This window comes from Varanus komodoensis, unplaced genomic scaffold (assembly GCF_004798865.1).
Source record: "Varanus komodoensis strain SLA01 unplaced genomic scaffold, ASM479886v1 scaffold41, whole genome shotgun sequence".
NCBI classification, from domain to species: Eukaryota; Metazoa; Chordata; class Lepidosauria; order Squamata; family Varanidae; genus Varanus; species Varanus komodoensis.
The window spans coordinates 852,483-870,546 of record NW_025335954.1 but is presented as its reverse complement, the minus strand read 5'-3'; the positions used below and the strand labels follow the sequence as shown (position 1 = coordinate 870,546).

At 48.6% G+C, this 18,064-nt stretch overlaps 1 protein-coding gene across 1 annotated transcript in view; it reads left to right on the top strand.

Annotated features, from left to right (window-relative positions):
* The window catches only part of FAIM2 (Fas apoptotic inhibitory molecule 2), a 69,944-nt gene that overhangs the window by 28,369 nt on the left and 23,511 nt on the right, over positions 1-18,064 (top strand). The window contains exons 5-8 of the mRNA XM_044443169.1: positions 10,454-10,554; positions 11,722-11,786; positions 13,356-13,409; positions 16,687-16,737. Of these exons, the coding sequence (XP_044299104.1) occupies positions 10,454-10,554; positions 11,722-11,786; positions 13,356-13,409; positions 16,687-16,737 (271 nt within the window). The remainder of the gene's footprint in view (positions 1-10,453; positions 10,555-11,721; positions 11,787-13,355; positions 13,410-16,686; positions 16,738-18,064) is intronic.

Sequence of the window (18,064 nt, the reverse complement as noted above, 5' to 3'; positions counted from 1 at the left end):
TGAAATCTCTGGAGAAATACAGTAAATGCAGATTACCAACAACTTAATTTTTAGCCGAGCAGAATGTAAAAATAGGTATTTGGAAATATTAAATGAGGTTTCCATGAAGTGGTGCCAGTAGGCAAGCTAGGGAAAAGTTATCGGGGAACGTTGCTGCTTTTGTTAAAGAGACAGCTCCGTGAACTTGACTGTCTCATAACGTGAATGAACTGATTTAACTAATGGCAATTGAATTGGATTTGGAGATAAAATCTTGCAATATAATGGAATTGAACTACTGGCAAATCTGGATTTGCCAGATAGATGTAGCGCATTTATTATCACTGATTTCTAGTGATCCAGGTCTTTCCAGAAGAACAATTACAATTCACAAAGAGCCTTTCTGTACTGAACTCTTGCCCACAAGGTGTAGTTCTGGTTGTCTGTAGCCTTGGCATCAGAATTGGGCCCTCCTCTTTGCTTCTGTTGCATCATTTGAGGGTGCAGGGAAAATCCTGCTCCGACCATGGCGGCCTCACAGTCAGCTGTGAGAATCAATATGCGTGTAAAGAAACCACACTTCCTCCGATGGTCCACTTGATCTGGGGTTGTAGCACTGAACAAGCAGCTCTTGTGCAACTCACACAAAGAATGAACTGAACGTACATTCTCAGTTGATGTGGAGACAGATAAGAATCTCATTTGGTTCGCTTTCTGAAAAGGACTTAGCAAAATCCTTTTTTTTTTTCATCGATGAGGCAGAAGGAACTTGAGATTTTAATGAATGAATGTGAGAGGAACTAAACTTCCTAGATTCAGCTATAAACTAGGCCCAAAACTTTGAATACTTAGTCCTGAAAAGTCTGGGTTCCACACCCTCTGTGTTTAGCTATGTCTGTAGCACTGAATTACAGTTGACACCTTTTCATTTTTCTCTGCAATGCTTCTCCATGCTGAGAATACCCATTCCTATTAAATTTGGCTAGGGCAGATGAATGAAAGTGTCGATTTAGTTCATTTTTTTCTGCTAAGAATTGCACATTTCTTTGCATATGAGATGCAAAGAACCTGTGAGCTAAAATTCAAATGCAAGGAAATGTGAAACTGACCAGCTTTGTCCATCATGTTATTTATTTGCAGTATTTATAGGCTACTCGGTACCGTAAAATCCCTAAGTGTTTTACATATAAATGTTAAATAGCATCTAAAATACTAATATTAAGACCATGTTCAAAATACTATTTTGAAAATAATTCATCTATAGCAGTGTGTTCAGTTTTGCAAATCCACACTTTGGGCTACAGGAGAAGAGTGATGAACATTTATGCATGAACTAGCCAATAGATCATGCCTCGTTACAGTGTTCCACTGTATTTATTATTGCCATTGCTACACTGCATTTATATCCCACCTTATTTCTTCTTGCAAGATGTATATGAGCCTTCTCCTCTTCACTTTATCTTCCCAAGAATTCTGTGGGGTAGGTTAAGCTCAGAGTCAGTGACTGGCCCAAAGCCACCCAGGGTTGGATCAAGTGGGGGCTAGAACCTCGATCACCCAGGTCCCCAGTCCAACACTCAAACTGCCACACCACACCACACCTTTGAGACTTGCTGAGTGCACAATTTGAAGGGCTAGGAACCCATCTGCCTGCTCATCATGCCCTTAACATAGACAGTGAACCAAAAGACACAGATCCCTTATTATGCGCACGAATTGCTGCTTCTTCTGAACAAGCCACAACACTGGAAGGGGCCCCTTTAAGTCACTCCTTTTCTGTGAACAGCTATGAAAGGTTTATCGGAGTTCATCTCGTATAGAAGGCATGAAAACAAAATATTTGAACAGGTGAGGTGTGTAAGAGATGAATTCTGTCTGACATAGTTGTTGTTCACTTGGGGATGTTGCATCCTTTACTTGAATAGGGCTGGACTGTAAATCACAGAAATCCAATGTTTGCATATTCTTTCGGCAGGGGGCGGGCAAGTCCTCGTGTCCCCAGACTGGAGGGTGGAGCAGGAAATTCATCAAGCACTTGAATAGCAGGCACAGTGGTTAGAGAAGACCAAGGAATACCAGGGCCCTTGCCCTTTGACTGTAGTTCAAGGTACAGGATAGACCAACTGGTAAAAAATGAGAGGTTTATTATATCTGCTAGATTTCTAACACAGCCCAGCCTAAGGGCTGAAAGCAGGCAACCGCAGACAAAACATCTCATAAAACTAGCGAATTCCCCCTCCCGTTTACCTTTTTTCAACTTGGAAAAAATGCTATTTTTCTGTGTCCTGTAATGGTGGTGAAAGCAGCAGGGCCAGTGCTGGCGGCTGTCAGTCATTCCTCCCCCTCCTGAATGTGCCTGGAATGCTGCTTTCTGTGTGTGGGGGCTGGCAAGCACCAGTGGGTGCTCCCCCAGAAGTGTTCTGCTGCTGCTACTGCAATTAGAGGCCTCAGCAAAACTACATTTCCCCATGTGAAAAAGCAAGGATGTGGGGAGACGAGGATACAGTTACTTGCTTCCATATTACATATCTGCTTAAGTAGCTCGTTAAACCAGGAGCATAGAACCTCTTTCAGTCTAAGGAAGGGGTCCTCAAACTACAGCCTGCGGGTCGGATCCGGCCCACCATGCCCATTTAACAGGCCCACCCCAGAGGTTTTGCATTCGCTGCACGCGGAGATCGTTTTTGACTCGCTTGGAGAAACGATCTCCACATGAGCAAGCCACTGCCTCACCCCACATGCCCCCCCCCCTGCCGGCACCATCTTGGCAGCCCGCACTCACCACCGGCACCTTTCAACTGGCCCCCTGTTGAAAAAGTTTGAGGACCCCTGGTCTAAGGGCTCAATTCTATTTCGGAGAAGCTTTTCGGGGTCACATTCCAGGCTGGAGGTGCCTAAGGCAAAAGGGTGGTGCCCAGGCACCAGCATTTTCTGTCCTTGCCAGTATGCCTTAGGAGCTATTGCTTGAGCTATTGATGCCTGCCAGAATGCCTTAGGAGAAGCATTTTGCATTTTGGGAATGGAGGGGAAAGCCGCACCAAAGTTATGAAACTGTCAGGCTCAGTAGTTGGGGTGGAGCCAGAGGAAGGGGCATGGCCACCTGGAGACCCTTGGCGGGCCGCATTTGCCCTTCAGGCTTGAAGTTCTGTACCTCAGGTGAAAAAATGATGGCCTTAAGCCTAGCATTTGGGATGACACATATCATTAAAGTGTCCCATAGGAAGAACTTCCATTTGCATCACGGAGCTGGAGAAAGACATGTTGGTGCAGAAAGCGGAACGTCCAAATGTCAGCTCCAACAGTGTCAGAAAGGGATCATACATTAAGTGTGCAAACCTGTGCATGCTTAGGGAGAAAAAAGTACTACAACTTCCAGCATTCAATGCAATTTCTCTCTCTCTAAGTGTGGGCAGAGGTGCACTCCTAAACACTGAGAGAGATCTCAAAACCTGCCGCCTGCGGTGGGCTGCCTCGCCCTGGCCTTAAGTATATGTTTTCCTAGTTTTATGAGGCATTTTATGTGCTCTTACCTGCTTTCACCCTTTAGGCTGGGCTGGGTTAGAAATCTAACAGGCCTAATAAACCACTCCTTAATTTCAACAGATAGATGTTATGCTGTTCCCTGAACAAGAGCCCCAGCTTCAGTATTCCTCCATACCCTCTAATGACTCAACCCCTGTGTTCAGGGCTCGATTAACGCCAACCCAAATGTGCTATAGTGCTTGGACAACCTCTTTTGTGTGCTCCTTATGGGCAACTCTAGGAAGGGGTGATAATAGGAGGGGATTCTACCTTTGTTCTTCTTCAGCCTCAGTGACGTTGGTAGAGCAACCCCAGAGATTCCCTACAAGCTGGGAAAGGTGGTTTAAAATTAATAGGTCCCTAAGCTCCTTATTTGCAGCTCCCTTAAGACACTGAACCCTTGATCAACTTTGCTTTCAGCCTGCTGCTATATAATGGTTAAGTACATTTTGGGAGGTAAAGCTGGGCTGAGTCACCACCCAGAGCGAGCTGCAAGGGTCTATTATCTTTCTCAGCAGTGTCAAACTTCTTTTGGCCTGAGGGCCAAATTCAGTTTCAGAGAAGCTCCTGGGGTCTCCATTTTAGTGGTGGACAAGGCCAAGGTCAAGACTAAAGCAACAAAAGTACTAGCAGTTTTAGCTTGGAACTCTTGCTGCCAGCAATTAAATCTTAGGGGAGGTGTTTCAAGTTTTTCCAGTTGGCGGCAATGGCACACACAAAAGCCAGTGACTGAGGTGAAGGCAATGGAGCCAAGTGGTGGGACTTTCTGGGGAACCCTGGAAGGCCAAAATGACACCCCAGATTTGGCCAGTAGGGCTGATTGGGTGACACAGCCGTTCTGTGCAAGGATATGGAGGGATTGCATCATTATGGTTTGTTGACCATTATGAAATTGGTGGGGAACACACCCAGTCGGCCTGCCCTGGGAAAATATTACTTTAGAATCTTCAGGGGCTCTGGGGCTTGAAATGAGACGTTCTGGAGAGGAGATTTCGCCTATCTGAACTACCTGGAATGGTATGTCCTCAAGCACAGAAGAGGACTTCTGGTACCAAAGGGGAGCATGCCAGGTCAACAAAGCATCTCTTTGGAAGCTGGATATCATAAGACAAAGGCGGGGAACATGTAGCCTTCACGATTTTTTGATCTACAACTTATACCAGCATGAATGAGCATAGCCATGTTGAAGAATCATGGCAGTTGTAGTCTCAAACATCTGGAGGGCCACAAGTTGCCCAGATGTCTCAATGGTTGCTCATGAATTCTCTTGTGGACCACCCTGAGATCCTAAATAGTCCTACTCCATCCCACCACTGGCTGAGAGATGATGCGTGAGTACATGGGGCAGGGCTTCTCAGTGGTGGTGTCCATCTTGTAGAACTCTGTCTTTTAGAGTATCCATTTAGCTTCCTCTGCGTCTGCCTTTAAATACCAGGTTAACCATTTCAGCATGGTTCAGACCAGCATGGCTCAGATCGGTTACTGGCACTCTTATATGGTATTGTTTACTTTTGTCACATCTTCTGCTGAACTGTCCTGAATTTGGCTGGTAATTTTTAATGTTTAGAACTGGAAGAATTTCAAAAGATCTTTTGATTTGTTGATTGATGACTGATGGATTGTGAGCTGTCTTGGGGCTCCTGCATGGATGAAAAAATGGGGGAAATATGAACAATGGATCAATTTTTACTCACCTCTGCAAAATATAGAGTGGACTGTGAAACAAATAACTGGCTCCATCAGCATTGGGTGGCTGTGAGTCCGACGTGACAGAGGCCATGCTTGTCTTCGAAGGGATCCTCACTTGGAAGGGCGGTCCAGTCCAGCCCCGTTTAGGGATGAGGAACCCTGTGAAGGGAGAGCATGAAGGGACCCAATATTGGTGAAGGGCCCCACTGACACTTAGCCTCTAGACAGCAAGCTGGACAGGCAGGCATTCAAATCACCTGATCACAACCTTCCTCACGATGGTGAGATTATTATTAATTACATTTCTACACTGCCTGTAGCCAAAGTTCTCTGGGCAGTTCACAACATTAAAGTCACCCATCCAGATTTCAACCAGGACTGACCCTGCTTAGCTCCCAAGATGAGGCAGGATGAGGCATTTCAGGCGATATGTGTTGCATTTCCATTTAAACCATTGCACTATTCCTAAACTTGAATCTTTCCATATAAATGAGCACACATAGGCAAAGCAATGTCCCCATTTGGTTCCCTTTCTGGTGTTTCCCCCCCTTGTTTTTCTTTTTTGGAAATGGGAAAGCGTGCTGGATCCAATGTTCTCCTAACTTAGCAGTTACTTTGGACAGGGTACGAACTCTTTCAAAGACACAGGCTGTTGAAGCTGAGCCAAGCTTGTCTCTGTGGGGAGGGAACTGGCGTAAGAACTGATGTCAAAGCAGGTTCGTCTTAGACCATCAAACCAAGCTGAGGGATTCCTTGTACAACATGACTAAGAGAGACATATTCCCTGGGAGACACATCTGATACACTCAGTTAAGAATACTTTATTCAGTAGTAGAGGAAGGCGCTAGCCCACGGCTGAAAGATAAATGTGCCATCACAGCCCTAATCGCAATCTTTAGATATTCCCTGACATGTCTAGCAGGATCACAGGTGGTCACACTCCAATTTATTGCTAGTAGCAGAATGTCTGGCCCTGCAAAGGACACGGGGTAAAGAGGAAAACAGATTAGAAAGTGGGCAGATGGTAGAGTCTGACACAGTTATGCATGGAATAGAGAAAATGGACAAAGAGGACTTATTTTGGAAGGCCAGACTAGAAGACAAATGGATCTACACATTGAAAGGGACTGGCAGCTGCATCAGGACAGAAAAAGAAAGCACTTCTTAGAAACATAGAAAAATTCCTTAGACTGGCTCATGGCAGGAATCTGCCTAGCCCCGGATTGTCAGCAGGGCTTCACCTGGTGATGCTGGGATAGGACCCGAGGCTTTCTTCATGCAAAGCAGGGGTGCTGCCTTTGAGCTACAGCCTCTCCCCATCACAGCCCCTCTCTAACATTAGAAATGGCACACAAAGCTTAGGCAGAAGATAGGATTCGCTGCCCTGAGACGTGATGGCCGCAAGGGATCTGGCACATTCATGAAGGAGATTAGGCCGCTCCAAGGGGGAACACCACCATGCTCAGAATTATTTGGATGCCCTTGAACCCTCAGCCCAAGTCAGTGTTCTTATTGGCACATCTGAGCTGACTTGGGTGAGGAGGAACACTCCCTTGGGTGGCCCTTCTTGCTGCTGCCAGCAACGGCCCTTCTTGGAGCCTCAAGGGCAGAAGCTGCCATGCCCCCCGTTTTCCTAGAGTGAGGTCAGTGCAAGAGCACTGCAGGGCACAAAGGCTGCCAGCAACTGCGGAGTCTCCAGGACGTGGCATTGTGACCGGCGGCCAGCTTGCCATGGCTTGTGGTGGAGGGGGGCGGGATCCAACCGTGCCCGTGCACTGGTGCTGTCAAGCTGCCCTAGAAGAAAGCCACGACTGCGCAGCATCAGCAGTGCTTGCTAGCCCACCGGGACCCTGGGCGCCATGGCACATGACTTGTTTTCAATTAAAATGCTGCCTCTGGTCAACTCCTCCAAGTGTGATTTCACTTGAACCCCGGCGTGTGCTTTCCACGCTTCTTGAGGGAAAGGTGTTGCTTTTTTGCCACCGTACTGCCAGATTTCCCATCGTGCTCCCAAGTGCTATTAACCTCACACAGGCGCTGTTTTATGTGAGCACAATGTCAATGCCACCAGCATACGGGCACTGAAATGCTGGACTAAATGGACCCTTAGCCTGATCCATTGTGGCTGTTCTTATGTCCCACTGGATCTGTCCCCAGTTTCCGAAATGCCAGCCCTCCAACTGCATTCAGGATTGTTCCTTCACGGGACATTCATGTGATCCTGGGAGTACAACATCTGCTTGGACTCCCCAGGTGTCCTAAGCCAAGGTTACTCCTTCAAGCAACCACCGGCCACGGACCATTTTTGTTGCAAAGCTTTCTATATTTCTGCCAAGTACGAATCACCCAGAACAGATCTCTGAGATGCCCAGAGCAGTTTGCTGAACCCAGTCTAGTGCTTACCTCCAGGAACTCTCCTTATGAGCAAGCCTGGGCCCCATCCCTTTGGGTGAGTGGTGGGGTTCTGCAAGAGAACACGCCTCCTCTCCACACACTCTCATTCAGTTGGACCTCCTGCCTCTGCTGATGCTTTGCCACGGGGTCGAGAGCAGGAGGGGCCTGGCCTGCATCTGCGAATTCCTCATCCTCAGCAACCCCTCCCACTGGCTGTACATCTTGGCTATTCCCAGGAACTGCCTGACTTGGTCAAATCCCTGAACTTGAGAACACCTCCTCCTCCATCATCATCATCATCATCATCATCATCATCATCATCATCATCATCATCTCAGAATCTCCCCCTAGCCCATCTTCCACAGCTCCACTGTAATCTATTTCACTTTCTGATTCCAAAGAATAGTCTGCAGTACAGTCCATGAGGATGACTGTCCAATGCCAGCAACCTTCTTACTCCCAGCATGAGGTCTGGTGCCCTCCCCCCACCCTTCCCCACAACTGCAGCTCATTGGAGGAGTCTGTTTCACCAGAACAGGAAGATGCGGTTTGCACAATTAAGCTGGGCTCATCGCTGACATTTTTCTTTTTCATTATATCTTTGACCTCTTCATGCTGTCACCTGTGACACCTTTTCCAAACCGCTTATCTAAGAGACTGGGACTTTCCATACACTCCTGCCTCAAAAGCAAATCTAAGCTCGTTATCTCCCCCGTTCCTCCTCTTGCATGAAATGAATGCTTTCTTCTCTCCACTTTCCCTCATGGTTTTTGTGCTTGGCTTGCCATGGCCATGATCTAGCAAAGAATACAATAGGAGCCCTACCAGATCAGACCCCAAATCCATCTATTCCAGCATTGTGTCCACCCGGTGCCCAATCAACTGCCCGTGAGGAAACCCACAACCCATGGTCCCCAGCAACTGGTGTACATAGGCTTACTGCCTCTGATGCTGGAAGCTGCACAGAGCCCTGAGGACTAGTAGCCATTGATAGCCTTGTCCACCGTGAATATGTGGAGATGCTAAGCCAGCCAAGTGGTGGCCATCCCAATGTCTTGTGGGAGGGAATTCCATAGCGTATCTATGCACTGTGTGAAGAAGAGCTTCCTTGTGTCTCTTGTAAATCACCCATCATCCAGCTTCCTGGGATGACCCATGAATACAAGGTTCTAGTATTATGCAAACTTCTCCTTCATGCAATAAGCTAGTCAAATGAAGAGCAAAAGAAGTGTAGCATTATGAAAGTGAGAGATAAAAATAGAGCCCAGTTTCATCCGTTCCCTGCTCTCCTTTGTGCAGTGAATCACTGTGCTTGTCTTTATGGGAATTGGGCTGCGTGCAGCTGCCGGCCTGGAGCAGGCAGCCTATCTGACTCTTGGATCAAGGGTGCTCCCAGATGGGGCTTTCCTTGTGCAATTGTCCTGCCCCATGCATGGAACTTCATGGGCTTCAGGGATTGCCACCTTCCATGGCCATCCCACCGCTTCTTCCGCCTTTGTTCTTACACAGCATGCCCAGCAAGTATGTGGAGAGAGAGCCCAGTAGCTCTGGATCGGTAGCTCCAGGAAGCCCCAGGAAGCCCCAGTCTGGCAGCACCCATGATACAGGAAATTGTGGCCCAGTGCTAACACACTGGGAAAGGTCTTTGTGGCCTAGAGGAGAGACTAGTTCCTCCCTCTGCTTCAGGATACTGGAAACACAGAACACCGAAGCATAGCAACAGTGTGAGTCAGAAGGGGCCTCCCGGGCCATCTAGTCTGTCCCCCGGCTCCAGCCGGCTCCACTCATGACAGGCCCACCATGTGCATGTCCGGCCTGTCCTTGAACACCCACACCGATGGGGCCTCAACCACCTCCTGTGGAAGCCCATTCCACACCCTCGGGGTCCAAACTGTCAGGAAGTGCTTCCTGACCTCCAAACTGAACCAATTATACTGCAGCAGACACCTGAGCGAAAGGGTCAGAAATCTACCGGCTTCAACTCTTGCCAGTGGGCATGGGTGCAAGAAGAAGTGCATTCACACATCCATAAGACCCCAAGGCTTATGCGAAGGGGGCGGCATATAAGCTGTCTAAATAAATAAATAAATAAATAAATAAATAAATATTCATTTCTTAATGATTGCAGGTGGCACCAAGAGGTAGCTTGTATGTGTGAATGCAGTGCTGCAGATCAAATACCATAACAAAATTTTTCATGTCATCTCAGACACAGTGTTTGTCAGTGGAGTTAGTTGACACAGTCACACATTCACCTGTGAGTTGTCAAGGGACAGTCCTGCATGTGGGAACTGGCACAGGGTATGCCTGCACTTGCCCATAACTCTAAGTCAGGGGTCCTCAAACTTTTTAACCAGGGGGCCAGCTGAAAGGTGCCGGTGCTGGGTGTGGGCAGGAAAGGCGATGCTGGTGGTGCGGGTGGGCCGGCGCGGGGGCAGGGTGTGCGGCGAGGTGAGGCAGGGGTGGGCACGCGCCGCGAGGCGGGCGCACGAGGCAGTGGCTTGCTCGCATGGAGATCATTTTCTCCAAGTGAGCAAACTGCTGCCTCCCCGCATGCGGGGGAAGGTGGGCGGTGGCAGGGGCTCGCGTGGGTGCGGGCGCATGGTGGGTCCAAATGGGTATGGCGGGCCGGATAAATGGACATGGCGGGCCGGATCCGGTCCCTGGGCTGTAGTTTGAGGACCCATGACATAGAAGGAGCCTTGAGAGTCTCAGGTTGCACAGTTTGTGGCTTCATCCACCAATTTTGACTTCTGTGAGGTGTGGTTTTAAAATCACAGAATGCACCCAGCCCTCCCTTTGCCCTGTTTCCTTCAAGTTGTAGCCTGCAGGACAAAAGCTGAGATGTCTTGTTTCCCATCTGGCTCAGGTACCAGCCCTAACTATGGCAGTGGCTATTCAGGGGACACCGAGACGCTCACGACATTCAGCTGGGATGACCGCAATGTGCGCAGGGTGTTCATCCGGAAGGTAATGCCTGAAACTGAGAACCCTGTTGCGAGGCGGGGTGGGACGGGGTGGGGCAGGGAGGGTAGGCCTTTTCTTCTCATTGTGTCAAGACTGTCAAGCGTGTCCAAGCCTTGCCTGCTTTCGCTGGAGAAGATCCAGGTGCAGCGTGGGTATCCAGCCACAGAAACCCAACGCTGTTGATGGCGCAACCAGTGTTGATCTTAGGTGTAGAAAAGGAGATGAAATATCATCCCCAGAAATACTTTGTAAATGCTGCATTGTTTGGAATTCATTGCTGAATAAATCCTAGAGCTGGCTTGGGCCTTGCTGCATGCCTGCCCACTCCGCAATATAAAATGGCACTCTTCTGCACATGCCTGCTGCACTCTTGGCATGCAGGATTGGCCTTGTCCCGTGCTTTCCCTTCCTGGTGCAGTGTTCATTTGCACAATGAGAAAGCCATATGATGAGCTGAAACATAAAAGACTATTGCTAGTCCAAATAGTCCATCATGCTTCATGGCAGACATGGGTAAACTGGTGCCCTTCGGTTATTTTGGATGACAGCTCCCGAATTCCTGGCCATCAGCAATGCAGCTGGAGGTTTGTGTGGGTTGTATTCCAAAGCATCTGGAGGGGGCCAGGTTACCTACCCAGCTCTGGAGCGACGTGAGGGTCACGAGCCGCAGCAGAGACTTACAGGCCAGTTTGGGAACTGATATTCAAGAGGATTCATTCATAATGCACCTTTCCTTGCATACCGGAAGGCCTTCTCTCGCTCCCCGCTCCTTTCCCATGTTCAGGCATTTGCAAACGAAGTAGGATTGCGTCTCCTCCTGCACACACACTCTGATATCCCCCACAGCTGTGGTTCCTGCCCTGGGCGGACCAGGGTCCTGCATCACGTGGAGAAGCCCTTTCCATGCATATCCGTATGCATCTGCCCCTTCACACTGTTGGCCAGTGCATGACCAACAAGGGGCATGGCTAGTGCAGGTGTACAAGCCGGGGGCACCACCAGTGAGTGTGATCTCACACAAACTTGTGAGTGTGCACAGGGAGGGGTGGTTTCACAGGAAACAACTTCTGGAAACAGGACTGATGATCATAGCTTGCTTCTTAAGGGCTCAGCACCCACAAGGGGAACATCCTTCAGGTGGTGACGTGTCTCCTGTTCTCTTGCTTTTAGGTTTACAGCATCCTGTTGCTTCAACTGCTTGTCACCGTTGGCATCGTGGCTCTCTTCACCTTCTGGTAAGCATCTGGCTGAGCAATGTGCCTTCTGCTTCCGGTGCCTTTTCTGATCTGGTTACCCTTTCCTTAGGGGAAGGTTCTCACAGTATTTCTCTCTTTGTGTGTAAAAGGAGGAGCTAAACAAATACAGTTTTGTAAGAGACATATATCAAAGTTGATGGACATATGTTCCAACTGATCAACTCATTTCTTTGTTTGTTTGTTTGTTCATTCATTCACATTTGTGTCTGGCCCATGGGGCATTAAAAAGAATAATGGCAAACAAGGCTTGGCATGGTTATAGGAAACAGTTTTAGCTTCTCTCACAGCTCCCTGGATTTTTTAAACTAAAGAGTAACATCCACATTTGCCTTGAATGTTGCTTTTGGTGAAATTGGGTGGCAAGTCTATTCAAGAGGCATACTGGCTTTCAGCAGTATGAATAATTACTATCTCCTGTATTATTGGGAAGTGGATTAGGAAAAGGGGATATTCTTTGTACTGTTTGTGAAGGCATTCTTAGAAGGGCATAAAAGGCTGGTGCTTACTTATTTTCTCCTTGCCTGTACTTTGTCGTTTGGTTTGTCCCTGCCAACCTGGCGTCCAGTGCCTGACCTGCCTTTTGTGAGATGAAGGGACCTTCTGTGGGAGGAAGTGCATGGCTTGCAGAAGATCCCTCTGCCCAGTTTGGGAGGTTCCCCAACCCCACACTGCTCACTCTGCAGCAGGGTCTCCCGACTCCACGAAGCACTGTCAGGGGGCAGGAGCAGCTCCTGTGGGAAGCAGGGGGACGGGCAGTGAGGATCTGGGCCCAGCCCCCTCCTTGGGATCCTGCAGTGCCCTTGCATGCACTGTTAATTCTAAGCATGCCCTCAGTGACTGCCTGCAGCTGAAATAGCAGCGGCCGTGGAGGCAAAGGTCTATCTGGATCAGATTGCATTTTGGCATCAATAATAAATTAGCACCACTTGAGACTTTTCAGGCCATTTAATCCACAGCCAGGAGCTGTTTCCCTGGGGGAGAATTGAGTGAAGAAATCAATGGCATTAGGCTGATTGTGACGGATGCCCCACTTATTTTGAAGGCCATGTGGAAAATGAGTATCTGCGCTTCCTTTCCCTGAACGTGGAGAGGCTGCTTATGAGATACACTTTCCAGAGCCAGCCTGGGTGTCTGCAGGGTCTCACTCAGGGTTCATTTACTGCATCCCCACCCAGGAAGAAGCTGCGCAGGAGGTCAAGTGGAGGGACCGGTCCCTGCACAGGGGCAAAGCAGAGTGGCCGTGCTCTGCACTGGTGTCGCAGTGTGGCCTATCCCGTTACGGGAGACGCAGAGAGCCCTCGGAGCAGCCCCGGATTAGCTCCAGTCCCCCAACCTGTTTACAGAGGCAGCCACGAGTGGGAAGCGGTCACCACAGTGCTGGATGGGAAGAGGGAAGGGAAAGAGGTGGGGACTGGATGCGTGACCCTTGGCAGGGTGGGCTTCCTCCAGGCTATGGGCAAGCTGTAGAGGAAAAGGATCGTGTGATTTGCCGTCCATGTTCTGCCCTCTTTGCATTGCTCTCATGCACTTTCTCTTCCTTTGCTGCAGTCAGCCGATCAAAGGATATGTGCAAGCAAATCCAGCCTGGTACTGGGCTTCCTAGTAAGTACTGGCTTTATCTCAGAACTCCTCTTTATCTCAGCCATGATGTTCGAAGTGGCCAAAGATATGGCATTTCCCACAACCAAAGAATACGAGGCAACAAATGCCCCCAGAACCACTTGGGCAGAGCCAGCTAACCGGGGTTTACACAGGGAGTGTGATGCTAGTCAACCAGATTTGGCTTCTGGGCAGTGTTGGAGAGCTGAGTGAGAGAAATGGTTTATGAATCAGCATCAGCCTCCCTCTGAACAGACCAGTTATTTCACCCCCTTTTAGAGAAAATCACAAAACTTGGCAAAAGAGAGAACTTACATTTGTGAAACTGATGCCTGCAGACTTTCAGGTTAGTGGTTTGTACAGATCTCCCCACTCCCCCACTCCCGGCAGAAAGTGGTATACATCGGAAGGGCAAGAGGGAGCATGTTACATATCCATGGGAATGCTAGAAGAAGCAGAATTCCAGTTTCCCACATTTTGTTTTTCTAAGGGCCAAATTTCTCACCCTGTTTGCTTGAGAATGTGTGGATTTCTAGGAACCTCAAGCAGTTATGTTGGGAAGCAGATTCGATATCTGCAGTTTGTCTACACAGGCAAACATCAGAGTCCAGTTCAGTCCTTAAGGCCCTGAAATATTCCAGTATTTTCCAGGTGCTTTTGCAGCTTAGAGAAGAAGAAACAAAAGGAAAACTGAACTCACAAAAGGCTTCAGGAGCCAGGGTTGTGGGGCATTGTGAGAAATGGCCATGATAGGTGGGAAGGTGGGTGGGTAGCTGCCTGCCAAAAAGGACAGGGTCTCATGCTGCACCATGAACTGCAGAGGTCTCCTCTTTTGCACCACTTCGGAGAGTGCAGCAGGAGTTGCTTTCTGATCTGGCCTCCTGAATGATTTTTTCTTTTTTTGGCTAGTTTGGCCTCCTTCCTACCCCCACCCTGACCCTGACCTCATATCGCATCCTCGTGGCCGCAAATGTAACTGGAAACCGCCTGCTCATTAGCCAGCTGTATCCCCACCAGGCAGAAGTTAACAGCATGGTCAGCAGTTTAGGGTGACACTGGCAACCTTTTACATGTTGGAAAAATACCTGTGGAACTTTTAGACTCTCCAAGGACTGACCTCCAAGATCCCCAACCAAATGAAATGCCTGCAGTCACTGGTACGTCCCCAGAGTGCTTTACTGGTTGGTTGTGTGGACCATCCTGACCCCGCACTGCAGCCCCTTCACATTTGTTATACTGGTTATCACCAGAAATTCGCATTGGGGGGAAACACTTCCTCTTTCTGCTGCAGCCTTGGGTCCCCCAGATGGAGGCCGGGGATCAACAGGGAAGGAGAAAGGCTTGGGCCGTGTGTGGCCTGAGACCATCATAGCCTCCTCCAGTCTGCTGCCCCACCCAGACATGCTGGACTACAGTTTCCACCCCCTCCCCTCCCCAGCCTGTGGGGATGATGGGTGTTGCAGTCTGGACAAGTGGATGGTTCTGCTGTTCCTTTCCCATTAAGCCAACATCTGCATCGGGCCTTGATCTTCTGTGCCGGAGGTTCCTTCACTGATTTACATTCAAGGGGAAAACTGCCAGTGGGACCCGATGGAGATCTGATGTTTGCTGCACAACTGTTCTGATCTGAGCTGGAAGTGGCCAAGGACCCACGTGGACCAGTGTTTTCCTTTAACACGTGGGCGGATGGATGCCTCCCCTGTGCGACTGACTGCCACTCCTGCTAGGGAGTGTTGATTGAAGCTGGGAAAACGGTCACGTAAAGTGCCCTGCCAAGCCAGACCTGGCCACAACGGGGCTCGGTCCCTGCGTGATGGTCTCCTTTCCCACAGCGCACCAGCTGAGCAAAGGCTGGCTCTGCAGACCGGCAGCTCACCTACTGCTCCGGCTGGGCGGGACGCAGCACACCTGTCCTCAGTTTTGGTGGATCACCAGCAGCGTCCGTCGTGATGAAAGGCAGCGTTTGGGTACATGCAGATGAGGGGGAGGCTTCCACAGGGCAAGGACTCCTACACAGAAACAGAACTAAGAATGCAATGCACCGGACCGAGTCCAGATTTCTTGGAGTCTGTGCTATGGATTCCACAGCAAAAAGGCTTTCCCAGGTTTCATGGGGCTTCTGGACTGATTTTTTCATTTGCATTTTTTTTTGGCCCAAGTTTAGCTTCAGAAAAATATACTAGCCCCTTGCCCCTTTGATCAACACATCTGGAAGCCAACAGCTTGGGTAATGCTAGATGAAACAATACTAGGCTAGGTAGCCTAATCATCTAAATTGGCTTAAGGCAGATACTTATGTTCTTCTGTTGACCGAAGCTGGGGGGAAAGTAAAAGAATGCACTTAGGGACACCAAAAGGGTGAGGACCAAACCTGCTTTCTGACTTGGGTGACCTCAGCCATTGAGAATCAATTAACTCCTATCTAATAATCTCTCTCCTCCGTGTGCTTAGCCTCTGTTTCTCAGTCACTGTAGGTTAAAGCTAGAGGGAAAGCCAAGAACTGTTTTTTTAAACATAGCAGTCATATTCATATTTAAAATGATTTAATCTGGAGGTCTGAACATTCAAGACCAGTTCTGGCCCACCTGCATTGGCAGTCCGTATGCTTCCAGTTTCAATTTAAGGTGCTGGTCTTAACCTATAAAGCCCTACAGGGCTTGGGACTGCAATGCCTACCAGAGCTCCTCTCTCAACCCTGATCTACCTGGATACTACGCTCAGCTTCTGGGGCCTCCCTCTGAATGCCAACCCCTCAAGACGTTCCGAAGGTGGCAATGAGGGGGAGGGCCTTTTCTGTGGTGGCCCCCGTCTTTGGAACAACCTTCCTGCTGAGGCCCGCCTGGCACCAAATTTGCTATCTTTTTGGTGCCAGGTTAAGACAGCCCTCTATGCAGAGGCCTTTAAAGACCTCCCTGGCCATTCAAGGGCCTGACATGACTATCCAGGTGTCTTTCTTTTATTCTTGGCCGAGTCTTTTTTATTATCTTTTAATGTTCTTTTATGCTATTTAAATCTTGTTAATGCTTGTTATCTATTGTTTTTTATCCATTGCTTTTTAAAATCATTTTTATACTTTGTTGTAAACCAACTGTTCAGCTATGGGTGGTACAGAAATGACATGACATGAATAAATAGTATTTACATGGCACTTTTCTCTAGGGGGTGGTTCACACATGATGTTCCATGAAAGAGGGAAAGCTTGGTAAGTGATCCTCTTAGTCATAGCAGCAACAGGCAACTTTTCTTGGGTTCACTTTCTCTCTCTCTTTTCCCCTTACAGTGCCGTTTTCTTTATTACCTACTTGATCCTGGCCTGCTGCTCCGGCCCCAGGTAAAACCCTGTGTTTTGTGCATACAATATATAAGGGATCTGCTTCTCCTTTCTCTTTGGAAAAGAGGGCTATGCGGTCTTGGAAACAGGAGTATTCCAATATCAGCACAAGCTGGCCAATCAGCTGTTGCTAGGGATGTATGGGGCAGTCAAAGTTTTGATCAAGCTGTCCCAGTTAAATGGAATCATAGAATACTAGAGTTGGAAGGGGCCATGAAGGCCATCGAGTCCAACCCCCTGCTGTTGCAGGACACCAAGGCACACTATCCCACTCCAGGTGTGTACCTCCTGGATTGCACATGAATTTGAATGCCGTCAGTGTTTAAAGTCCATATATTTCTGTGCTTGCAATGTGCTTAGTGACCTCGCTCCCCACAAAATATGTGCGACAGCATGCATTCAGCTGAAAAATCCACATGCAAAATGCACACTTTCAAAAATGGCACGCAAGTGTGTGCTTATCAATAGGAGTGGAATGTGTGCATTTCAGAGATGCACCCAACTGCTGCAGACATTTGGAAAAATACACAGAAAGCTATGCTTGCATTTTCATGTGATAAGAAATAAAAGGAGCTCACAATCTGATCGACAGAAGATGGAATGAGCTTCAAGGTAGAATTCGGAGAACTCTGACCACCTTGAGTTTTGCTGACTTGCACATTCTTGGCTATTACTCTTTGTCCGTTTTCTATTGCAATGATCCAATGGCATCCAAAGCATCAGGTTTCTTTTCAGTATCATGTGGTTTTGCACTCCCCGTGTCCCTAGTGGCCACCTAGGTGCTTACAGGGTTTGAGAAAGGAGTATAGGAGCATTAGGATATTTTTGTAATACCGGTTTATTTACCAACGTCCCAGCTGAGCAAGGGCATATTAGGTGCTCGGTGCTAATATTATATCAGTGCTCACCTTCAAAGCACCATTTGTTTTTCAATTGCGAGCAAAACAGTTCTCCTGCAGTCCCACATATATCCACAGAATTCAACAACCTCGTCCTTTCACTAGAATGGCTTCTCCGGAAGCGCCACCAGAACCCGTGAGGGTCTCCAGTAGCTGCCAGTGCCCATTTATGACAGCAGGTAGGAGCCATCACTGCACAGCGAAGAAACCTCCTTCCGCATTGGCTGTGATGTCATGAGATGCTGAGGTCATCCTCACTTCATTTGCATGCCACTTGCAACGTTCTGAATGGGTGGGTTCCCCGGCCCTGTCCTAGGATGCGAGGAGAGTATGTCTGGAGAGGGGAGGGGGCTTTTCTACACGAGGCTTTTAGGTGTGCTTGTGATTCCTTACCCACTGTTGTTTATGGGCTCTTTAGGCAATATGGT